The sequence below is a fragment of the Hypanus sabinus genome, chromosome 19 (assembly GCF_030144855.1).
Source record: "Hypanus sabinus isolate sHypSab1 chromosome 19, sHypSab1.hap1, whole genome shotgun sequence".
In the NCBI taxonomy this organism is placed as follows: domain Eukaryota; kingdom Metazoa; phylum Chordata; class Chondrichthyes; order Myliobatiformes; family Dasyatidae; genus Hypanus; species Hypanus sabinus.
The window spans coordinates 23110559-23137608 of NC_082724.1; the positions used below are offsets into that span (position 1 = coordinate 23110559).

Genomic DNA, 27050 nt, shown 5'->3' on the forward strand with positions numbered 1-27050 from the left:
AGTCCGCTCCAGTATTTCATCATAGCTGATCCAATTTTCCTCTCAGCTGCAATCTTCTACCTTCTTCCCATATCCCTTCAAGCCCTAAGCAATCAAGAATCATTCAACCTTTGCCTTAAATGTACATAAAGAGCTGGCCTCCACAGCTGCCTGTGGCCAAGATTTCCACAGATTCGTCACTCTCTGGCTAAATAAATTCCTCCTCACCTCCACTCTAAAGGACACCCCTCTATTCTGAAACTGTGTCCCCTGGTCTTAGACTCTCCCACCACAGGAAACATCCTCTCCACATCCAATCTATCAAGGCCTTTCACCATTCAATAGGTTTAAATCAGGTCACCCCTCATTCTTCTGAATGCTAGTGAATACAGGCCCCAAGCCATCAAACACTCTTCATATGATAAGCCATTCAATCCTGGAATCATTTTCATGAACCTCCTTCGAATCCTCCCCAGTTTTAGATAAGGGGCCCAAAACTGCTCACAATACTCCAAGTGAGGCCTCACAGGTGCTTTATAAAGTCTCATTGTTACTTTCTTGCTTCTATTTTCTAGTCCTTCTGAAATAAATACTAACAACACTTTTGCCTTCTCAACCTAAAAATTAACCTTTAGGGAATCCTGCACAAGAACTTCCAAGTCCCTTTGTACTTAGTTTTTTGTATTTTCTCACAACTTAGAAAGGAGTCAACATCTCCACTTCTTCTACCTAAGTGCATGACCATATACTTCATCACACTATTTCATCTGCCATTTCTTTGCCTATCTCCTAATCTAAATTATTCTGTAACCTCAGCACTACCTCTCCATCTATCTTCATATTGCTTACAAACTTTGCAACAAAGCCTTTAATTCCATCATCCAAATCTTTGACAAATAACATAAAAAGAATCAGTCCCAACACAGACCTCTGTGAAAAACCACTAGTCATCAGCAGCCAGCCAAAAAAGGCTCCACTTATTCCTACTCTCTGCCTCTTGCCAATCAGCCACTGCTTTAACCATGCTAGAATCATTCCTGTAATACCATGAGCTCACAGTTTAAACAGCCTCATGTGTGGCACCTTGTCAAAGGCCTTCTGAAAATCTAAGTAATCAATGTCAACCAATTCTCCTTTGTCTATCCTGCTTGTTATTTCTTCAAAGAATTCCAGCAGATTTACCCGGCAAGATTTTCCCTTGAAGAAACTGTTACGTATCCCGTAACTGGATAACTTACCAGCAAAGATAGAGAGGTCTGTTGAAGTCTGATGTCACTATTTTCGAACGTTTTTTATTTATAAAGGGCACAAAAGTAAGGTTAATGCAAACATTCAGATAATGCACATCACAAATACGCAATCTAAAGCCCGGATATAGTCATAATCATCATTAATCTCGGCTGTTGTCTAGGGGATAATATTTTTATGTCCATTGGAAATCTAAAGAGTCATTCAAAAGTCTTTCGAGGAATTGCTGGGTGTCACGTGTCTTAGAGGAATCGGTGAGAACGAAAAGAAGACTTGCCCGTATCTTTTTGACCACCCTGTTAAAAATCAGGGGAGCGTTGTTTTCCCCGTTGTTAGTTCGAAGTCCTTCTCGGTGGTATCAGCCACCCGCTCCCCAGGCAAAGGAGTTAGGAGCACACGTGGCGTTGAGTGGCTTCCAGCTCTCCCAGGAGCGTTGAGCGAGCAAGTTCCTCTGGTGCATCGCTGGGGTACTGCCTCCTGCAGTCCGCTTTTATCTTTACTTGCAGAGTTGTAGCTGTCCATCAAAGTAGGGGATGCAATCTCCACCCCCACATGGCCCGAGGGTGTTCAGGTTCATGGTAGTTGTCACGTAGCCGGGACTTGCATGTGACACAGGTGCCTCTAAGAACAAATGGTCAAAACCGTTGCATTGTCTCTCACTTCCGAGTCCCGAATTAATAGCGATCTTGCGATTCTCCGGAAGGAGGGGGCTGCTCCCGCTCCTTCAGCCCCTCAGAGCTGTGGTACATTCATAACAAAACCATGCTGACTACGGCTTATTTCATCTTATGCCTCCAAGTACCCCAAAATCTCATCCTCAGTAATCGATTGCAAGATCTTCCCAACCATTGAGGTCAGACTAACTGGCCTATAGTTTCCTTTCTTCTGCTTCTCCCTTCTTAAGGAGTGGAATGACATTTTCAATTTTCCAGTCTTCCAGAACCATTCCAGATTCTAGTGATTCTTTACTAGATCATTACTAATGCCTCCACAATCATTTCAGCCACCTTTTTCAGAACCTTGGGGTGTACCCCATCTGATCCAGGTGACTTCATACCTTTCAGTTTCCCAAGAAACTTCATGACCACTGACACCTGGAACTTCCACCATCTTGCTAGCGTCTTCCACAGTGAAGCAAAATACTAATTCAGTTCGTCCCCCATTACTACCTCTCTAGCAGCCTATTATCCACTCTCACCTCTCTTTTACACTTTATGTACCTGAAGAAAATTTTGGTATCTTCTTTAATATTATTGGCTAGTTTAATTTTGTATTCCATCTTTACCTTCTTAATGACATTTTTTGTTGCCTTTTGTTGGTTTTTAAAAGTTTCCCGATCATTAACTTCCCACTAATGCTTGCTCTATTATATGCCCTCTCTTTGGCTTTGACTTCTCTTGTTAACCACTGTTGTGTTATCTTTCCTTTTGAATATACTGAGGCATCTGACTTTAGCTTCTTCGTCTCAAATTTCAGGGTGAATTCAATCATATTATGATCACTTGTCCCCACAGGTTCTTTTAATTTAAGCTCAATTGCAGCTGATTCCACAACACCAAATCCAGAATAGTTGATCCCTCAGTGGGTTCAACTACGAGCTGCTCTAAAAAGCCATATGGTAGGCACTCTAGAAATTCTCCCTCCTGCAATCTAACACCAACCTGATTTTCCCAATCTACCTGTATATTGAAATCCCCCATGGCTACTTAATATTGCCCTTTTGACATGCATTTTCTATCTGCTGCTGTAATTTGTAGGCCACATCCTAACTACTGTTTGGGGGTCTACACACAACTCCCAACAGGGTCTTTTTACCCCTGCAGTTCCTTAGCTCTATCCACAATGATTCAACACCTTCTGACCCTATGTCACCTCTTCCTAATGATTTGAATTCTACAGATTTACTACTCTCTGGCTAAACAAATTCCTCCTCATCTCTGTTCTAAATGGACATCCCTCTATTCTGAGGGTCTGCCCTCTGGTCCTAGACTCCCTCACTATAGGAAACATGCTCGCCACATCCACCTTATCTAGACCTTTCAATATTTGACAGGATATCTGGAAAACAGATGGGATTCAAGGATTAGGCTTCATGGGAGAAAGCTAGTGGAGGGGGAGTTTGGTGGGGGAATGGCAATGGGTTAAAGCACAGGGAGTTAGTTAAAGTGGAGTAAAGGCCAAGGGATTACTTTAAGGAGCAGGTCACAGATGTTGCTGCTCCCCATCATTCATCTTTTTGTCCATTGCACTGAGTGCTTAAAAACAAACTGGGAAAATGTGTTAATTTATTTCCCCATTCCACCCCCTACTCCATACATACACAGTCTGAGTAAATTTAATTCTTTATTTCATATTTCTGGGTGGTGATTTGAAAACTGCCTAAGAGTGAACTTCCATAATCTGAATTGTCATAACACAATTACTATTTGCTGAAATAAAAATGAACAAATCTCCCAAATGGATGAAGAACAAGAGCATGAGAAGAAAGCAGGAAAGAATTGCTTTCATTTGACGCATTCAGGGACTACAGCAAAAGAAATGAGAACCTAGTCGAGAAAATTAAATGCAAAGCTATCAGGGGAATTTGACTGGGTGGAGACTCGTATGGAGCACGTACACTGACATACAACAGATGTGTTGATGACCCTGGACCTGTGCTTAAGGGCAAATGTAAATACTTTGTACAGTGCAAGGGCCAACATCACAGGGAGAATATTTTGGTTTTTTAAGAAATATGCAAGATTACACCTATCTTCATAAAATGAACTGATAAACTATAATCCAAGACTGGTGCAGCAGAGATAACTTCAACATGAAAATTTTGTTCAGGTACAAATGCCATCAAGTTGAATCCTGTTCTATGTATTTTTGAACATTCTTTTCTTCCAAACTATCCAATTCAATTTTGGATAATGTATAAATCATTGTGGAAAAGAACTCCAAACTCACTCGATTAAAAAAAAGTTTCTGCTAATATCTTTATGACCATCTTAAACTTGAGCCTTCCCATCCATTCTCACTAATGAAAAAAATGCTAAGTATCATTATTATATTTTTTGATTATTTTTCAGAATGCAGTAAGTTATTTAATCTTTCCAACACACAGTAGAGTTAATTGTAAAATATGGTGATTAATCAAAAGAAATGAACCAGACTATGCTTGATTTAGTCCATAATATGGCTACAGTTAATGTGTATGGCTTCATTAATCTGATCTTCCCAAGGCCATCAGCAAAGCAGACCAATCCCAAATTGTATCTGAAATTCAGGCCACAGATCCTGATGACTTCTTGATATTCCACTCTTATCAAAGACCTTATATCTGCTTTTAAATCTCTATAATTGAAGACAAATGCATTTTACAAGGATATAAAAATAACTTTATGTGCTTTTAACTTGATGGAAAAAATAAGTGAAAGATAAAATCATATTAATTACTTCCTCCCTCAGTTGATGAATCATTGGTCTTCCATGTTGAATTATATTCAGCAGGAAGAAAGAAGCAAACACAAAAAAATGTACTTTGCATTGGTAACCTTAATGTCCTTCACCGAAAGTGACATAGTAGCCAAAAACAGCTGAATCCTGAGAGACATAAAACCATAACCAAGAGGCAGATGTAGGCCTTTGGATTATCAGAACAGTTACACCATTTACTCATAGCTGATTCCTTTTCCCCTTAACGCCATTCTCCAGCCTTTTCCTTGTAACTCATATCCCTTATCAATCAAGGACCTCTCATTCAAGTTCAAATTTTATGTCATCTGCCTATATAAACAACAAAACAAGACAGCATTGCTCTGGAACAGAGCGCACTCATAAAACATATGATACATGAACCAAAATATTACCATAAATAAATATAATTCACTATGGGTGCAGTGCGCTGCACAGGTAACCAGTAAACAGCTCACTTTCCTAGTGAGGAGGCCTCAATGGTTGCAGGGTACTCATTCGTCTCATGACCTGAGGGAAGAAGCTGTTAACTAGTCTAGCAGTCCGAGACCTGGTGCTTCTGTACCTCCTTCCTGACAGTGGTGGGTCAAAGAGATTGGATGGGTAGGGATCCTCAGCAGGATTCAGGTGCTTCAACTGCAATGTGTCCAATAAATATCACAAGTAGGAGGGAGAAAGACCCTAATGACCCTCTCAGAGGTTTCTACTATCCTAGGCAGGGTTTTACAGTACAATGCCTTGCAGCTACTATACCATACAATGATGCAGCCAGACAGGATACTCTCCGTGGTGCTTCTGTAGAGAGTTTTTAAAGTGGGGTCGGGGAGCCTAGCACACCTCAAACTCCTCTGAAAGCATAGACACTGCTGTGCCTTCCTGACTAGTGAGGAGGTATTCTGAGTCCAAGTTCAATCATCCATTACGTGCACACCAAGGAACTTTGTATTCTTCACTCTCTCAACAGCACAAAGAGAGGCATTGCTGTCACTGACACGCAAGGTGGACTTGTAATTGGTTATGGTTTGCATACTTTGTCACTTGAACCACATGTCCCTGGTGTTACAAAAGGTGTCTGTGAATTTTCTGTGCGTTCTCACACCTTGCCTTCCTGATTGTGTGGAGTGCCCAGCTCTTGCCAACATTAAGGGCTGCCCTGTCCCCTGATCTGAAGGCAACATCGCGATCCTTAAGCATTCAGCCTTGGTTTCTGGTTTGCCGTGGCAGTGCAGTGATTAATCACGGTAACGTCCCCAATGCATTTTCCTATGTAGCCAATCACCAGTCCCGCATATTCATCAATGATTGTCATATCAGCATTTGTAATTAGCCATGATTGCCATTATAAAAAATGATGATTGTAATTAGCCACCTCCCTTAATATGTCCCAGTCCATGCTTTTGAAGCCATTCTATGGTGCTGAGATATTACCTTCTGGCAAGGTCCTGATCTCCCTGTAAAATGGTTTGACTCATTTAACCAGCGGTCTGTATGCAGGGATTAGTAAACTGGATATGTGGTCTGAGTATCCGAGGTGAGAGCAGGGGATGGCCTTGTAGGCTCCACAAATGCTGTAATAAACCAGGTTTAATATCTTCGCTCCTCTGGTTGTGAAGTTGCCACACTGGTGGAACTTTGGCAGGACTGTTGGTAAGCTGGCATGATTGAAGTCACTAGCAGCAATAAAGACATTGACAGTGAGTGGCTTCGAAGTTGCAGATTCATCAGTTACAATGGCCACCTCCGTGAGTAAATGAAGTAGACTGCAGCACAGAGCAAGGGTCCGCTCCCCACATTCGTCCTTTGTTATTCCACTCGCTAGTGATGTGGCCTTGCAAATTTTAGAGTTATCTGTGATCAGCAGAGTTTCTGGCCATACAAAAGATGAACAGGACCAGAAATTTCACTGTTGACGAGAACCAGAGTGGCCTCTGTGACCACGTGCATCGCCATCTTGTGATGTTCTCTGCCTTAAGTGCCCTCAATGACTTGGCTTCCTAAATCACCCTCTGGGGGAAGAAACTCCTCCTCGCCTTGGGTTTAAAGGGATGTCCCGTTATTCTGACATCATGATCGAATGGCAGAACAAACCTGATGGACCAAATGGTCTAATTCTGTTCCTAGACAACAAGACATCCTGTGTCTTATGGTCTTGTATTCTAGTCCTGGCCAGACTGAGCCTGCAGCAGGCCGAGTAAGCATAGACAAATAATATACCTCATCAATCCACCTACAGCAGATGCATCACCCATGGTAATTTGTTAGAACTGTCAACTTTATAGACCTTGTGAAGAGGGTCCCACCTTCACAGCAGAAATGCCTCCATCGTGGCATTAAAAACCTGATAATTAATACAGCGCCAGGACAGATCCAGCAGTTCAGCATCCACAAGATGCAGCAGACCATCAGCCACAGGGGAAATGCATCTACCAATGTAACCACATTGCTCAGTTCAGCTGTCTCTCATCTGTGATTACCATCAATCCAAGTGATTAACCTGGGTTTCAATGAAGAGTGCAGAAGGTATACCAGATATAATGAGGTCCCAGCCAAGAGAAGTGAAAACAATGGATACCATTTCACAGATCAAACTAAGCTAGCATCATCATAAAAATGATCAAATCAAAGCTTGGCAGTCCTATCCCATTCACTTATGAATAGAGATGATCAATTAAATAACTCACAGAAAGAGAACATTCCAATTTACCTCCATCTTCAATGATGGCAAGGCCCAGCAAATGAATTAGCAAGGTGATGGAACTATCAGGGACAGTGTTATCACATACAGTATTCACCAATAACCTACTCACACATGCTCATGTGGGGGTTCACCAGGACCACTTTGCCGCACAGCCTTGTTTCAAATAAAGAGCTGAATTCCAAGGGTGAAGTGAGATGGACTGATCTTCACATCATAGCAACATCTGACTAAATAGGACATCAAGACAAAGAGACCATTGAGTTAATGAGCAACAAAAAATAGTCCCATGGTTGGGGCCATACTTCACTCAAAGAAGATAGTTGTGGTTGTCAGAGATCATTCATTCCAATGCCAGGACATAATTGCAAAAGTTTCTCAGGGCAGTTTCCACCGCCCAACCATCTTCAGCTGCTTCAATGATCTCCTTACAACCATCCAGAAATGGGAAAGTTTGCTGAGATTTCACAACACTCAGTTCCATTTGCAACAAATTGCCCATACCTCTTTGCAGCAAGACCTACACAACATTCAGCATGGGTTAATAAGTTACAAGTAACATTTGCATCATGAAAATGGCAGGCAATAATTATCTTCCCTCAAGAGAATCTAACCTCCTACTCTTGATAATAAGAGGCATTTCCATCACAAATTCACCCATTATGCTTTCTGGGTATTCACCATTGATCAGAAGCTCAACCAGACCAGTTAACAATTCACCTACTCACACCCTAAGCCCTTCAACCATCTCCATGCAATAAAGAAAAGCAGGAATTTTAAGATATACTCCCTGAATGCAGCATGAAGAACTCTTGAGGTCAACATAACAGAAGATAAAGCACTCCAATTAACAAATACCCCATTCATCAGCCCAAACATCATTCCCTCAAACACTAGCACATTGTAGTTGAAGTGGGGGCCATCTACAAAATGCATTTCATTTAATTGCCAAAGTTATTCCAAAACCATCTGCCAAACCCATAACCTCAATTACCAAGATGCACAAGCACAACAGACACATGTGAACACCACCATCTACAAGTTTCCCTCAGAGTCATGCACCATTCTGACATGCAGATATTTTGCCAGTCCTTCATCATTGCTGGTTCTAAATCTCAGAGCTCACTACCCAACAACACTGTGGAAGCTCTGTTCAAGTTGAAGGTAAAAGGTCAACATACACTGGTACTCCACAAGGTTGTGTCTTCAGATCCCTACTCCTTCTACACTCATGGCCGCATGGCCAAATTCTCCTCAAACTCTGTTTTCAGATGATACCACAGTAGTGGGCCATACCTCAAATAATGATGAATCGGAGTACAGAAAATAGCTAGAGAGCTTAGAAACATGGTGTCATGACAACATCCATTCTCTCAATGTCAGCAAAATATTTGGTCATTGACCTCAGGAAGTGACCTCAGCACATGTTCCTGTCTGCATCAATGGAGTTGAGGTTGAGAGTTTCAAGTTCCTAGCAGTGAACATCACAAATAACCTGTCCCGATCCAACCACGTAGACACCATGCTTCTACTTTCTCAAGAGGTTGAAGAACCTTGGCATGTCTCTGTTGACCTTTACCAACTTCTACCGATGCATTATAGAAAGCATCCTATCCAGATACATAACGGCTTGCTAGTCTGCACATGAACAGAACTGCATTGATCTGTGGACGCAGCTTAGCACATCATTAAAACCGAAAAAGGACTCTGTCTACAGCTTCTCACTGCCTCAGTACTGCATTCAGCACAATCAAAGACTCCACCGACCCTGGGCATTTTCTCTTCTTCCCTCTTCCATCACGCAGGATATGCAAAAGCCGGAAAGCATGTACCACCAAACTCGAGTAGCTTCTATCTGGCAGTTGTAAGAGTATTAAATATAGTTCCTTAGTATGATAAAGGACTTTTGACCTCACAATCTATCTTATTATAATTTTGCACCTTATTGTTTACCTGCACTCTCTGCAACTGTTGAACTATTTCCTATTTTTAGTTTTAATACCTTCTTCTCAATGTATTGTGTAATGATCTGATCTTTATGTAAAAAAAGCTTTTCACCAAATCAGTACATGTGACAATAACCAATTCTAACCTCCCTCTCACAAGAGCAATTGGGGATGGAAATAAATGCTAAAATTGGTGACATCCAGATATAGAAAATGAATATACTTACACAGGAGAAAGGATGAACAGATTAATTTGATGTCCTGAGATTGGATCTAATCAATTAACACAAGCATAATGCAATTAATTCTACATCAATTTGTACACTGAAGTTTACATCTCAGCACACAACAAAACAGTATGGCATATGACAAATTTACTTTCACAATTTTGTTTGTTCCTATTTCTTCAAAATGAAGGCATTAAGCATAATTCTGTACCTAGCTAAAGAGTATTCTTCTACAAAGCAAAAGAATGCAAACACTGAATAAGAAGCAATAAATATTACCTATCCTGTGGTTTTGTAAATCACATTTCCCAAACGAATGATCCATGCTCAACTGTGGTCACACTGATTTCATTGTGTTTTTTTTAAGATCTTAGTGAAAGGAAAGTCATTAATTCATTAAGCACAATAAGCATTCTTTTTTTGGGATCATCTGGTACCTTTGTGACACATAGAGGGCCTAATCTGGATGCTGCTTAGTTCCTGCTGCATGTTGGCAAGAGCCATTTAAAGATTAATGTTCAGCTTTAGTTTTCAGATGTATGTCAAAACACACAGTGAGAAATCCTCCATCTCTGTCAATGACCAATACAGTCATAGTACATAATGGGTGCAGCCCACAAGCATCACCATGCATCCAGTGCCAAGATAGCATGCCCACAACTAACTAATCCACAAGTCTTTGGAATGAACAAGGAAACCAAAGCACCTGCAGAAAAGCCATGAGGTCATTGGGAGAACATACAAACTACTTAACAGACGGCAGCAAGAATTGAACCCCAATTACTGGTGGTGTAAGACAATACGCTAAATGATACACTACCATGCCACACTTCATTTCTAGATGAAGAGAGTTCATAATTGTGGAATAGTCATCCTTTAGCTTTACTCCTCACCTTATAAAGACAGGAACAAGGAAGGGAAGAAGGTGGGAAACAAGGTTATTAATGAAAAAAAGATAGTAGGTTCACGATTTCCTCAGGATGTCCTGCAGCGGCACCTTGTGGCTGGAATGACTGGGACACAAGAACCCGATTAGATCAACTTGTGTCACGCTTGTGAAGATTTACTTTTAACCCTCACTGACCCTGTTCCAAAATAAGTCAAATGTTACCTTAATACTAAACGCAGTTGCTTTAAGTCCTCTTTTACATTTACTTATTCATGATTACAGGTACAAAACACGCAAAAGGGAAATGGCGTTTAAAAGCACAGAACTGAAATACATTAGATTTCTTTAAAACCCTAATTCAAATAGCTAACAGAAATCCTTAAAAAATCAGAAACCCTTACAAAGAAAAATATGACATTTGAAAAGCTATAAACCTATTCAGTTTGCAAACAAAGAAATTTTGTACTTTGAAATCTTTAGAATGCAGGGATAAATATGAACATAAGTGCCATCTAGTGTCTCTGTACAAACTTTAACAAAAACTTGCTTTAATCAGAAGTACTTTAATGTATACAAATTGCATGTTCCCATAATACAATTTAAAATTTCTCACATTGGAGAACTCTCTAAAAAATGTTCTTGTCCCCATCTGCTGAACCACTTTGAAGTAGATATTTACAAAGGAAAGCATGACAAAAAACACTTTCTGGTAGCAACCAGCCTCCGAGGACACAGCTACTTCAGTGCCTCAAATACAAACGTATCTACAATTTCAAGGTAAAAATGGGTGAACCACGCTTTTGGTTTCAATAGAATAAGGTAAATAAAAGCAAATTAAGTCTTAGACTTGCAGCAGTCACATGAAATCAACCAGAAGAAATCGCATATTCTAGATGCACAAAGCTATGGCAGATTTATAATCCACTATGTCCCATCTGTCTCATTGCAAAGTACTAAAGGAGCTATTCAATTTTATTGATGCTTATATCCCAGTATATGTTTCATTGTGTTGTGCCTCCACCTCAGCAGTGTTTTCCAGGTTCTAAAGGCATACTGGGTGGAAAAAAAATTTCCTCAAATCTCCTTTAAATTACTCATTCCTTACCCTAAACCTAGATCTTCCAGTTTCAAACATCTCTGCTATGAAGGGAAGTTCTTTTTCTACCTTACTGTATCTATACTCCCTCAACCTCCTCCTTTCCAAGGAAAGCAAGTTAGTTTTTAAATAGTTATAGCAGCAGAAGATGCTAGAAATACTTTGCAGAGCTATACTATATATCTGCAGGAAGAGAAATTAAGTTATGGTTTCAGACCAAAGACGAAATTCCAACAAAGGGTCATCGACCTAATAGACAATTCTATTCTATTTCTCTTCCTGCAAATGTGGTCTGAGGTGCTGAGTATTTTTAACATTCTTTGTTTTATTTTAGATTTACAGCATCTGAGGCTTGTATTTGAGCTTAAAAATTTTGCAAACTTGTAGCAAAGGTTTCATTCTCGAATGCATTTTGCTAAAAATATGCTATATACTTTCATCACCTCTTTTGGGGATCTCTGGACTTGCACACCAAAATCTCTCTATTCCTCAATATTCCCTGGGAAATGATTTTATATAATTTACCTTCATTAATCCACTCAAAGTGCATCACCTCACATTTATCAGGATTAAATTCCATCTGCCATTTCTTTGCCCATCTTAACAATTGATAGTATCAGCCTAAAACTATCTCCTCACTATCAACAAAATCACCAATATCCATATAATCTGTGAACTTTCTAATCATATATTTTGCATTCATATCTAAAGTTTATTTAACAATCAGAAAAATTGCCATCACCAAACCCAGTGGTACACCACTGGCCACCATCTTACAATCACAAAACCAATCCCAGACCCCATTCCCAAATTAATTTCAAATCTATTTGCTAACCAGCCTTGAATACCATAGACTCCAACACCTTGCACCAATTTCTCATGTGATACGCCTCACTGAAAAGTACATCAACAACACTTCCCTCATCAATACATTGGATACTCTTCAAAAAAAATTAAATTAGTCTGACAGGATCTCCCTCTAACAACTTACCTGCAAATTTCTACTCCCAGTCCACTTTTGCCAGACCCCATCTTCTCCAATTCAGGACCTTATTTTCTAGATCACCTCTAACTATCTTGAAACCCACAAAGTTATCATCACCATCACCAAAATGTTCTTCCAATTATACTTCACCATTTGCCCATTTACATTCTATAAGATTAGGCTCAGTACTACCCCTTCTCCAGTAGATTATCTACACACTGGCTCTATAGGCTCTCCAGGATACACATTAAAATCCTACCACTTTTAAGAATATCACACCAAGGTAATCCCTGTTAATATCGCAAAAGCTGATATCCCCTTCCCTCCTAGTTTACCATGCAACTTCTCTCTCTCTCTCTCTCTCTCTCTTCCCTCCCCCCTCCCCTCCCCCCCCCACTCCCTCATTCTCTCATTTGTCTACATACCTGATCCTCTAGCTCATCCTAACAGGATTCGAATTAGTTTATCGTCACATCTACCAAGATGTAGCGAAAAGCTAGCCTTGCATACTTTCACACAGGTCAAATCATGATATACTGTTTTACTTTGCACTACCTTAATGTACTAACAATGCAGGATAAAGTTGAAAAGCTACAGAATGAAGTGCAGTGCAGGTAAACAATAAAGTGCAAGATCTTAACGGGGTAGATTGTGAGGTCAATCGTACAGAGCAGAGTCATTGAGCACGTACGTGACCCATCATTAAATGTGGGTCAACAGTGTCTTCTGGTACAAAATCTCCCCCACCCATCTTTTTGAAGCATTCTGACTTCAAACAAAAAGCAGGAAACCAGCTTCAGTTTATTTCACTTCCAGTTGTTAAAAGTTGAACTAACACCTCAGCTAAAAATTGCACATTATTTTAGTAGAAAGAGAATATTACTTTGCAAAGTAAGCAACAGGAAAAAGTAAGATGAAAAAAAGCCTCACACTAACCATTAATACTCAAAATGTGAAATAAACAGGAACATGGTGCACTCATGTACTGGTTTATAGACTAGAAATTCATAACTTTTATAAACTGTCCTGAGCATTTTTGCTCTAGTACTGCCAAGATGCTTAAAGTTTTAGTATTATCAGGGGATGCACATCAAGATGTAATCAATTAAATAATCTTACAATATACACAAAATAAATTCATAATCCCATACTGTTCCATCCATTTTAAAGACATGTAGGTTATATAATGAAGGGCCATTAGAGATACTTGTAGTATGCACATCATGTTTGGAGATTACATTGGACAATTAATTGCACATTGAACTCTTGTCATTAGGAGACTTAAACCTAGTCCTCATAGGTGAAAGGTCTGTTTTGATCTCAGAGGTCTATCCAAATTTTTGCATTACGTCGGTGTCCAACTCTATGTAAACTAGCACAGGTCGGATGACCACTTTACAGAACTTCTCCAATTCATCTGCAAAGACAGCCCGGGGGCTCAATTGCCCGTCACTATAAGCCAATGCTCTACTCACATTCTGAGTTGCTTTTCGGCCTCCTTCATTGCTCCAACAATGGCCAGCATATGTTTAACTGATAGTACCTCATCTTCATTGAAATCTATGGGACTTAATATCAGATAGCCACTCTATTTATCATATCTACATTTGTACTTGTACCCCTGTTCCAATATTTTTTTTTGAGTTTCTATCTCTAACTTACCATTACAACATTGGTCTCCATACTAATCACAATTTTTTTCTCTTTTCTCCCTCTCAGCAACCAAACAAACTCTCATTTTTTGTTTTCTGATGAAATTGTCCTTAATCTCAAAAGTTGATTCTTTTTCTCACCCTAATGTTGTTATAATGATTCCTTCCTCTGTGTTGATTTGCTTTACGATTTGTACTGCTTGCAGTTTTTTCGCTCCAATTATTGGTATAGCAATTAACTTACAAGATTATATAAAGTAACAAATCAATGCTTTAGTAGAAAAAAATATTATTCAATAAAACAAATTATCTTACCTCTCTAAGCTGAATATTTTCTTTCTCTTTTTGGTCCAGTAGTACCTCCAGATGATTCACCTGAGACTCTGCCTCAGATATTCTCCGACTTTTCTCATGTTCCTCTTCCATAGATTTGGAGGGCAATCCCTTGTTCTGTAGCATTTCTAGCAGTTTCTTAATTGACTCATCTCTTGCATTCAACGTCTGCTTCTGTGTTTCAATCCTCAACTCCATTTCTTCCAGAGTCTTTCTCAAAAGAAATAGCTCTTTGGCTTGACGTTCATGCTCTGCCTGCAACCTACGGAAGTTTTCCTCCGTGAGCTCAATGGTATAGTGCTCGGCACCTCTGTTAACATTCTCCTGCTGAAGAAGATGATTAAGATCTCTCTGTGTTCGAAGTTCATCTTGCAATGCTTGAATGGTTAATTGTAGATGCTACAGAAAATATAAAATAAATTTATAAAAATTTCTTTACAAAATTCTTGAACAGCCTAGAAACTAAATATAAACTAAATTTAAATCTAATTTATAAGCTGCTTGCCAAATGTTATTTCATTTAAAAGAATCCATTTCCTTACAATTTGGGAGAACAGATAACAATATTTCAACAAAACACCTCAGGAAATATGAATTACATAAAATAACTTATACCTCAAAATCTTATTTCACATTCACATTTTCTATACTTGAAAAATGTTATAGTTAGAATTGAAAAGAATTTATCATTAAAATTAATTTGTATTTACGACATATTTTGTATGCTGTCAAATGTATTAAATATTGTTTTTATAGCAGGTGGAAATAGGCAGTTACATTTTCTATATTTAGAATACAACTTTAATTTCCATAAGAATTTCCCCCCTCTGGTCCAGTTTGTAAAAGTATTGGCATGTAAAATAGAATCATTCAAAATACATGAATATTCCTCACATTTCCATTAAACTATTTCCATAGACATATTCTCAACTAAAGTACCATATTTGATGGCAAATACTTATTCCAATCTCATAATGAATGTTTCTTTGCTTCTGGAAATGAGTTGGAAATTGAGTTGATTCTTTTTGTTTTAACAGCACCATATTATAATATTTGATTCAGGTTCCAGTATAATTTATTGCCTACAAATATGGTACTAAAAATACAGAAATGATGCAACGTTAGATTACACCTAAACATTCTTATTCAGATATTCCAATTTTTAAAGGAGGAATTTTTTTGGGATCAATTATATTGTTATAGATCTCCTCAATAACCAATTATGCAGATGGTAAATATAAAAATTACTGGTACTGCATTCAAGTGAAAGGTCTTTTGTACTGGGAACTCATCACTGAAAGGCGTAATCTAATACACTTACCAATTAAAACAATTAAAGCATCAACATTTATTCTTGTATAAAGCAAAATACAAATTAATCACAAAGCACCACACATCACCAAAACAAGAGAAAAAGCAAACTGCATTATTTTATGTTGTGCAAACAAACCTGTTGCAAACATAACACAAACCTTTGATCTTCTTGCATCCAAAGGCTGAACAGCATGATAAATAAAAAAAGAATGTAGCAAATCAACAAATGGATACAAAGAATGCAAGCAGAAATACTGCAAGCCAACAGCATGAAAGCTAAAAGAGCTCAGCAAAAAGATCAGTCAACAGCAAGCAATTGATTACAAAGCAGAATTCAACGTTAAGCTTGGCAAATGGGTCAATCACAAAATGTTTTGCCAGACTCGGCAAGATCCAGATTTTTTGATAGTTCTATCACTAAAATGATAAAATTATTTTAGTTCAGGAAAAATGGCAGACTTCACAAGATGTTTTCAGTTTTAATTCAGAAAATTATTTATAGCTTTAAATAAAGATAAACAGGAAATTTTAGATTAAAACAAATGGTTTTATGTATATAGTATTACCAAACAAAATCCTCTCATATAAAACTGGAGTGCAATAATAAAATGCACAAAGTAGGGACTATTAAATTGAAAATTGTGATGCACTTTTTATTACTATTATTATTGTGGGTCAATGAGATAAGAGCTATGTCTCAGACTCCCCCATTAAACAAAATTCCAACTTGGTTCAGATATCCAGCAAGATTAGAAGAAAGATTGAAAATACATAGAAATCAACCCACGTTTCATTTACACAGCAATTATCAAAACATCAGCACAGAAGGGAGAAAGGGATTTAAGGTCAGAATGATAGCCAATATTTCCAGCAGGATATGGGAGGAACTAAAATTAAGTATCAGGTAAAAGATAAACAGTGTCCAATCACCATAATTTTTATGTCATTTGCTAAAACACTACATCACATTAACAGTTCTGATTCAATTCTTCTTTGGAAATTTCCTACATTCCTATAACCAATGAAATATGTAGCAATATTCTTGGTCATTTATGGTTTAGCTCATGCCATTTTTCATCAAATCATCTCGGCAATAGCAGACAAGAAAAAATATCCAAAACATTAAAATGACAAAATAATACGTCAAACCTGTAAACTTTCAATTGAAAACCTAATCTTAGGAGGGAAATCTTTTTAACATTACTGAATTTTAATCATCTAAAGGCAACACCTTGAAGAAAGACAGAACCAATTTCAGATCGATGTTTTCATCAAAATAGCTAGATTCAATGATTACTTTCTGATTCAATCAACTTGCTCAACCCTCTCCACACCGTAAATGAATTGTTTTATAACTCAATTCAAAAATATTTTCGGTATGAACATACATCAATCTAAAATGAGACAGCTACACTCACTAAACAATCTTGAATCTCACAAATGAAGTTTAATTAAACACACTAATTTCACTGGGTAACTTCAGCCAAACTAATAAATGAGCACTTATAGAGGAAAACAATGAAAATATAACTTATCCATAGATCAAGGAAAGCTAGGTTGCATGACTAGTGATTTAAGATTTCAAGCAAAATAGGTTTTCCTGTCCCAAAGACAGACAGAAAATTATAATGTTACAGTGTCCACAAGGAAAATTACAAACAAATGGGGACCATTGGCATAACACAGTACATAAGAATAAAATATGGTAGTAGGTCATTCAGCTCATCCTGTCTTCTTTATGATTCAATAAGATGGCACTATAGAGTTACACAGTATTTCATACTCCTATACCTTCAAAGTCATTTACTTTAACTCAGTGGAAAATAAGGAATTTTAAGTGCATTAAATTTTTGATTCAATATTTCAATAATTCAATTCAGCCAATTTTAGTAATTTAACATAAAATGCCTTTGAATGTCTCCTCATGAAGGAGACACGAGCACTTACTGTGTCGTTATTGATTTTGTTTTGGAGAGGTGGATAGTCAGTTTAATTCTTATCAAAATACTACTGCTATCACTTGGAAGTATACAAAGACGTCTTTAAAAAAGCAATCTGTGGACATTTCTCCTTATAACAAAGCTTTGGGCCTCTGCTTGGCAAACATTAGAACAGATCAGAATGTTTTCTGCAGTCAGTTCCAGGCTGGTATTCAGGACCAAATGACATTCAATTTGCAAAAACAAAAGCAGATGCAGAGCAATTAAAAGCAGTGCTGTACTGCAGTAAATGAACACAAAACACCAAGCAGCAGACAATATTTTCAAGGCAATCATTATATGTGTAAGATTAGAGCACATCAATAGGGAGTACTACTCTTTAAAAAGCCTGGAATACAGAGAATAATGTTCCTGGTTTGATCACTGGAGCAAGAAACAATGAATCGACAAGAATGAGGTGGCAACTTGAGAGAACATCTGTATGAGTTTAGGGAAGTTAATCAGGGTCCAGCAGAAATACAAATGAATAGCAGAAGTGTGGGGAGGGGAGATTTTCCATGTTATAGGAGGAATGAGGTTAGTATGCTGAATAAAATTTCACTAATCCAGCACACTTGGGTGGTGTCACACTGACAGACATTCTGCACTATTGCATGCTATTCAAATTACTATTTTGAACACTTTTTAATAGAGTATTTTAGGTATTTCACAATATCATATGTTTTCCAGAGAACCCATTGAGTTTAAAGGGAACAACAGTACTTTGAGGCAGCATGATTCTGTTAGGCCATAGCATTTTGTGGAAAGTGGTGGTATCAGCAATGAATGCTGAACTGTCAGAATTACTGTACAATCGACAGCAGATGAATCAAAGTTTTACTATCATTTTAAGAAAAATATTAATTTAGGCTGGTTACACACAATCAATGCCAATAAGAGTTTTACACAGCAAAATAAAAATTAAAAGCTGTCTTGGAGAAGAGACAGAAGTATCAGCTCACTCTCCTTTAGCATCACATGAATGACATTTTTAAACCAAAAGATGACAAACAAGGCAACCCACTGCTTCAAATGGACTCCAAAAGCACTCCACAGACTGAAGGCCTTTGGGTTGTTGAAAGGTGCAATATCAATTCAGATTTCTCAAACCTTTCTCTTGTCTACTCATTTTGTTTTGGATTGGTTGCAATATCAATTCAGACTTCTCAAACCTTTCTCTTGTCTACTCATTTTGTTTTGGATAGAGGTGTCAACACAGAAACTTATCCCAATTAGGATCCTTATAGAACAGTTGGGATGCACTTCAATGCAGAGGCTTGGCCAACTGTCAAAATTATCACAACCTTGATGCACGTTGCAGGTTCATGTCCCATACTTTCAGCAACAACAGGGGTGTCCCGTTGATAGTGGAGCAAGTTACAATGGACTATTAAGAAATCTTTATCATTTAGGAAAATGGGATAAGGAATAACAAATGGTTTACAACTTTGGTAAGGGTTAGGTGATACATATTGGACAGGCAAACCAGGGAAGAACCTATGCAGTGAATATCAGGGTACTGATGAGTGTTGTGGAATAGAAGAACTTCAGAGTACAAATGAAAAGTTTGCTGAAAGTGGCTATGCATGTGGAAAGGGTGGTAAAGACGGCATTTGGCATGCTGGCCTTTATCAGTCAGGGTACCGAGTTTAGGAGTAGGACATTATGTTGCAGTTAAACCATTTTAGTCAGCCCGTTATTGAAAAGACTTTGTCAAGCTGGAGAGGGTGCAGAAGAGATTTACAAGGATGTTACCTGAGGGCCTGAGTTATATAGAGAAGAGGGCTATGCTGGATCTTCATCCTTGGAATACAGTGTAGGAGAATAAAGGGTAAATTCAATGAAATTTATAGAATTACGAGGGGTATGAACAAGGTGGACATTTATACTTTTTTTTTCCCCAAGGTTGGTGAATCCAAAATAGAAGGAAGAGATTCAAGATAATAGGAGAGAGATTTAAGAGAGAATTGACAGGCAAGTTCTTTACACCAAGGTTAGTGAGTAACTGGAATGAGCCACCAGACGCAATGGTCAGAGCAGGTACAGATGCAACATTTGAGAGTCATTTAGAAAGGGCAATGGATGGAAAGGACTTGGAGGATTGCCAAATGCAGGCAACTGGGACTAGCAGAGATTAGGCTGTAATCGGCGACAACAATCCATTTCAACAGGATCCTTTACATCACTGGTTCCCAACCTGGGATCCATGGACCCCTCCCTTAATGGTATTGGTCCATGGCATGAAATTTGTTGGAAATCCCTGATTTACACGAGTCCACACCAACAGGGTCTGGAGTTTAATGTGTGATCTAAAATTCAGATCTGATAACAAAGCACTCCCTCAGTAGTCTATCGGAGTGTGACAGCTGAAATGCTGTGCTTTAATTCCTTTGACTGGCACTCAGGTCTATAATCTTTCTTTTGGAATATTAAGTCACAGTTAATACACCAAGACAATCTCTAACCTACACCAATGGTTCTAGGCAATTTTCCAGATGAGCTGCTGAATAAAAATTTAAATGACAAGCATTGTAAATCTCAAGTGAGGGAATGATGGATTTCTAGCACTTTGTGTGCAGCTTCCTGGAACAGTATAGAAAAGACTCCTTACAGTGAGTGCTAGTAAATTGGTCCAACTTTTCTAACGTGGGAATCATTTCCCATCTTAGAATGCAAGTTAAATAGAGCAATGTAGCATGTACATTTTCAGAGCAGAATGTGGTTGAACCCACTAGGGAAAAGGCAAGTCCACACTGGGTGTTATGTAATGAACCAGATTTTATTAGGGAGCTTAAAGTGAAGGAATCCTAAGGTGATTGTGATTATAATATGATAGAATTCACCCTGCAGCTTCAGAGGGAGAAGCTAAAGTCAGAAGTGTCAATATTACAATGGAGTAAAGACAAGAGAAGATGGTTGAGAGGGATAATAAATTAGCCATGATGGATTGGTGAAGCAGACCTGATCGGCTGAATAGTCTAATTCTGTTTCTATGCCTTATGTTCTGTTATGGTCTCCTCATCTCACTAAATATAATCTTGCCTTCTAGACAATTTCTAACTTTTTTTTCTAGATTAATTCCAAAATGTTAAAGCTGTCCTAGGACAAAATAATCTTGAATGGGCCTGTACTCTGATACTTCGAAAGCAAAGGTAACTTCATGGAAACACAAGCCTGAAGACACAAGACAGAATGGACGCTGAAGGTTGTTTACCTTAAATAGAGTCTAAAACCAAGTGGGACAGACACGGTTTAAAAAGCTGAACATTTAGAAGTGAGGTCAAGTGAAATTTATCCATTTGATAGCCAGGGGCTTTCAGGGGCTCCAAATGTTCAGTCTTTGAGAATATTTAAGGTTGTGATACCTCTAGAATCCTGTGAATGACGGCTTGGAACTGGGTAAGAAATTGGGATTGAAGTGGAAGATTATCTGTGACCATGTTGAATGCAGAGCAGGATTAATATTTAAATCTGATTCCTGTGTTAACCAAAGCACCAAAAAAAACTGACTTAGAAAATTATGGAGAAATTGAAAATGTGCTGAAAAGATTGGGGAAGAGAGTGGCTGGTCAGGGACAGAAGATGGAGAAAGAACATGGAAGTCTTTAGTTACATGGATAGCATAATGAGTATTAAAAATTATACTGAAATTTCCAATTATATTCATGCTAAAACATATTACACCAACATAATGCTTTAAATAAATTGAATGCTGAAGTAATACTACCCTAGTACTTACCAGAAACTAAAAATTAAATCATATAGGATTATGGACTTCAAACAGTATCAATTCAGACTCCATAATACTTCAGCCACGGGGAGAATGAGAATTTTACTTTTAGAAACATAGAAACATAGAAAATAGGTGCAGGAGTAGGCCATTTGGCCCTTCAAGCCTGCACCGCCATTAAATATGATCATGGCTGATCATCCAACTCAGAACCCTGTATCTGCTTTCTCTCCATATCCCCCGATCCCTTTAGCCACAAGGGCCATATCCAACTTCCTCTTAAATATAGCCAATCACCGGCATGAACTGTTTCCAGTGGCGGAGAATTCCACAGATTCACCACCCTCTGTGTGAAGAAGTTTTTCCTCATCTCGGTCATAAAAGACTTCCCCTTTATCCTTAAACTGTGACCCCTCGTTCTGGACTTCCCCAACATCGGAAACAATCTTCCTGCATCTAGCCTGTCCAATCCCTTTAGAATTTTATATGTTTCAATAAGATCCCCCCTCAATCTTCTAAATTCCAGTGAGTATAAGCCTAGTCGATCCAGTCTTTCTTCATATGAAAGTCCTGCCATCCCAGGAATCAATCTGGTGAAACTTCTCTGTACTCCCTCTATGGCAAGAATGTCTTTCCTCAGATTAGGGGACCAAAACTGCACACAATATTCTAGGTGCAGTCTCACCAAGGCCTTGTACAACTGCAGTACAACCTCCCTGCTGCTGTACTCAAATCCTTTTGCTATGAATGCCAACATACCATTTGCCTTTTTCACCGCCTGCTGTACCTGCATGCCCACCTTCAATGACTGGTGTACAATGACACCCAGGTCTCGTTGCACCTCCCCTTTTCCTAATCGGCCACCGTACAGATAATAATCTGTTTTCCTGTTCTTGCAACCAAAGTGGATAACCTTACATTTATCCACATTAAATTGCATCTGCCATGAATTTGCCCACTCACCTAACCTATCCAAGTCACCCTGCATCCTCTTAGAATCCTCCTCACAGCTAACACCGCCGCCCAGCTTCGTGTCATCCGCAAACTTGGAGTTGCTGCATTTAATTCCCTCATCTAAATCATTAACATATATATTGTAAACAACTAGGATCCCAGCACTGAGCCTTGCGGTACCCCACTAGTCACTGCCTGCCATTCTGAAAAGGTCCCGTTTACTCCCACTCTTTGCTTCCTGTCTGCCAACCAATTCTCTATCCACATCAATACCATACCCCCAATACCGTGTGCTTTAAGTTTGCACACTAATCTCCTGTGTAGGACCTTGTCAAAAGCCTTTTGAAAATCTAAATATACCACATCCACTGGCTCTCCCCTATCCACCCTACCAGCCGCATCCTCAAAAAATCCTATAAGATTCATCAGATGTGATTTTCCTTTCACAAATCCATGCTGACTTTGTCTGATGATTTCACCTCTTTCCAAATGTGCTGTTATCACATCTTTGATAACTGACTCCAGCATTTTCCCCACCATCGATGTCAGACTAACATGTCTATAATTCCCTGGTTTCTCTCTCCCTCCTTTTTTAAAAAGTGGGGTTACATTAGCCACCCTCCAATCCTCAGGAACTAATCCAGAATCTATGGAGTTTTGAAAAATTATCACCAACGCATCCACTATTTCTTGGGCTACTTCCTTAAGTACTCTGGGATGCAGACCATCTGGCCCTGGGGATTTATCTGCCTTTAATCCCTTCAATTTACCTAACACCACTTCTCTACTAACATGTATTTCCCTCAGTTCCTCCATCTCACTAGACCCTCGGTCGCTTACTATTTCCGGAAGATTATTTATGTCCTCCTTTGTGAAGACAGAACCAAAGTAGTTATTCAATTGGTCTGCCATGTCTTTGTTCCCTATGATCAATTCACCTGTTTCTGACTGTAAAGGACCTACACTTGTCTTGACCAATCTTTTTCTTTTCACGTATCTATAAAAGCTTTTACAATCAGTTTTTATGTTCCCTGCCAGCTTTCTCTCATAATCTTTTTTCCCTTTCCTAATTAAGCCCTTTGTCCTCCTCTGCTGGTCTCTGAATTTCTCCCAGTCCTCAGGTGTGCTGCTTTTTTTTGCTAATTTATATGTTTCTTTGGACTTGATACTATCCCTAATTTCCCTTGTCACCCTTTTAAGAACTGATATGATTAAACTGCTTCTGAATAATATGACAAGTATCTAGAAAATTAATCAAGGTATCAAGAATACTTAACAGAATATTCACCATCTGGCATAAGACCACAATTAGTCCAGTTGCCCATCGAGTCTGCTCCGCCATTTGATCATGGCTAATCCATTTTCTTCTCAATCCCCATTCTACTAGCTTCTCTCTGTAACCTTTCACACCCTGACTTCTTAAAAATCTATCAACCTCTACCTTAAATACATCCAATAACCTGGCCTCCACAGTTGCCTGTGGCAAACAGTTCCACAAATTTACCACCCTCTGGCTAAAGAAGTTTATCCTGGCTATCTCTGTTTTAAATGGAGATCCTTCTATTAAGGTTGTACCCTCTGGCCCTAGACTCCTCCACAACAGGAAACATCCTCTCCACATCCACTCTATCTAACCCTTTCAATGTTAGGTAGGTTTCAGTGAAATCCCTCCTCATTCTTTTAAATTCCAGTGAGTACAGGCCCAGAGCCATCAAACGCTCCTTATGTGATAAGCCTTTTATTCCCAAAATCATTTCTATGAACTCCTTTGAACCCTCCCTAAAGCGTGCATATCCTTTCTTATATAAGGGGCCCAAAATCACTCACAATATTCCAAGTGAGGCCTCACACGTGCTTTATAAAGCCTCAACATTACATCCTTGACTCAACCTACAAATTAACCTTTAGGGAATCCTGCATAGAACTCCCAAGTTCCTCTGAACCTCAGATGTTTGAATTCTCTCCACTTAGAAAAAAGTCTACGCTTTTATTTCTTCCCTGCACCAAATTCCGTCTGCCACTTTTTTGACTACTCTCCTAATCCAAGTCCTTCTGCAGACTCCCTGCTTCCACCACACTACCTGCCCCCCAACCCATCTTAGTATTGTCCGCAAACCTGGCAACAATGCCATCAATTCTGACATCCAAATCATTGATGTGTAATGCAAATAGCATGACCCCTATGGAACACCACTAGTCACTGGCAGCCAATCAGAAAAGCCTACCATTATTCCCACTCTTTGCCTCCTGCTAGCTATGATAGTATCTCTCCTCTATTCCATGGGCACCTTGTCAAAGGTCTTCTGAAAATCCAATTACACAACATCAATCAATTCTCCTTTGTCTATCCTGCTTGTTACGTCTTCAAAGAATTCCAACAGACTTGTCATGCAAGATTTTCCCTTGAGGAAACCATGTACTTTTATCATGTACTTCCAAAACCTCATCCTTATCAATCGATGCCAACATTTTCCCAACTGCCTACAATTTCAAGAAATTCTGCAGATGCTGGAAATCCAAAGCAACACCTACAAAATGCTGGAGGAACTCAGCAAGTGAGTCGGCTTCTCTGGAAACTAATAAACAGTCAACATTTTGAGCCAAGACCCTTCATCGGGAATAGAAAGGAAGAGGGAAGACACCAGAATAAAAAGGTGGGGGTAGGGGAACGAGGATAGCTAGAATGTGATAGGTGAAGCCTATAATTTCCTTTCTTCTACCTCCTTTCCCTCTTAAAGAGTGGAGTGACATTTGCAATTTTCCAGTCCTCCGAAACCATGCCAGAATCTAGTGATTCTTGAAAGATCATTACCAATGCCTCCACAGTCTGTTCAGTGGACTCTTACAGAACCCTCGGGTATAGTCCATCAGGTTCAGGTGACCTATCTGCCTCCTGACCTTTGAGCTTCCCAAGCACCTTCTCCCTAGTAATAGCAATGCCCTCACTTCTGCCCCAATACTTTCGAACTTCCAGCATACTGCTCGAGTCTTCCAAAGAGAAGAATAATGCAAAATACTTATTCAGCTTTTCTAGCAATAACTTGCCTTTTTCTTGCCTTTTACTCTATGTAACCGGAAAAACTTTTGGCATCCTCTTTTATATTATTGGATAGCTTACCTTCATATTTCATCTTTTCCCTCATTATAGCTTTTTTAGTTGCCTTCTGTTGATTTTTTTTTTAAAGCTTCTTAATCCTCTAACTTCCCACTAATTTTTGATCTATTACATGCCCTCTCTTTGGCTTTTATGTTGACTTCCCTTGTCAGCCATGGTTGAGTCATCCTGCCTCTAGAATACTACTACTTCTTCAGGATGTATCTATCCTGTGCCTTCCAAATTGCCCCCAGAAACTCACTGGGAGTTTCAGAGGTTCGGCTAAGTGCTCTCCTCATCATTTAGCCCTGCTTCCCTCTTTAGTCAAATAATCAATTATTCTTATTTGAAATGAGATCAGTGGTATCTAGACATCATTAAATTGGAGGTGTTATGAAAGCAGACAATTAAAATCTGCATGCAATTTTATTTTATTTAGTGATACAGCCTGGATACACCACCCCAGCAACCCCCAATTGATCCGATTAACCCGAATTTAATCAGGGGACAACTTACAATGACCAATTAACCTACCTGACACATCTTTGACTGTGGGAGGAAACCAGAGCACCGAGGGAAAACCCATGCATTCCACCTGCAGGACGTACACAGACTCCTTACAGAACAGGATCAGAATTGAACTATGAGCTCAGGAACACCCCGAGTTGTAATAGCATTGCACAAACTGCTATGTCACCATGGCATTAATGTAATAATGCCTCCTCCTGACATTCTGGGATTTAACACTCACACTGTATTTCACACCAGCACAAGGAGCCCTTTTTTGTCATACAACATACATGCAATGTTGATCAAGTATGAAATACTTACAATTTCAAAAAAACAGTTTGAGAAATGCATTAAGAAACACAAACTTCAAATATACCTGATATAATTCTTTAAATTCAGTTTTTTCTTTTTTTCTTAATAAGGAGCAAAAAGTTATATTGTGATTTATGTTACATCCAGGTTATGAGAACATTAGTAGCACATTTTATTCTAAATAAAGTATTTTATACACACACACACACACACACACACACACACACACACACACACACACACACACACACACACACACACACCCCACCCCCCCCCCCCCGATCTATTGGCTCAGTTCTTCATAGCACATGAGCACTTGCTCTATACCCCCAATGTATTCCATCCAACTTATTTCACCATTTATGGAAAAGATCTTCCTCTCAGTCACCAAAGCTGAATACAAAATAATTATACAACGTTTTTGATTCCCCATGATGGCAAATCCTGTTCCTGACTAAGCATTTATTGGCTCACCACCACATTTTTCAAAGCAGCAGGATGAAGACAATTTCCTCCTGAATAAATATTTATTGCGTATCTAAGTATGCTTCCATTTTGCTTTCAAACTCATTCTCCGGTTATATGCTCATGGTCCAGGTTAATTAATCTGTTTTAAACACATCATCCATTCTTCCCAGAATATTAAAATAC

General features: G+C 38.8%; 1 protein-coding gene across 7 annotated transcripts in view; it reads right to left on the reverse strand.

Moving 5' to 3' along the window:
- Positions 1–27050, reverse strand: part of LOC132377797 (ERC protein 2) — a 782782-nt gene that overhangs the window by 695856 nt on the left and 59876 nt on the right. For all 7 annotated transcript variants that reach the window (XM_059944157.1, XM_059944160.1, XM_059944156.1 and 4 more), the window contains exon 5: positions 14489–14905. In XM_059944157.1, coding sequence (XP_059800140.1) covers positions 14489–14905 — 417 coding nt within the window. The remainder of the gene's footprint in view (positions 1–14488; positions 14906–27050) is intronic.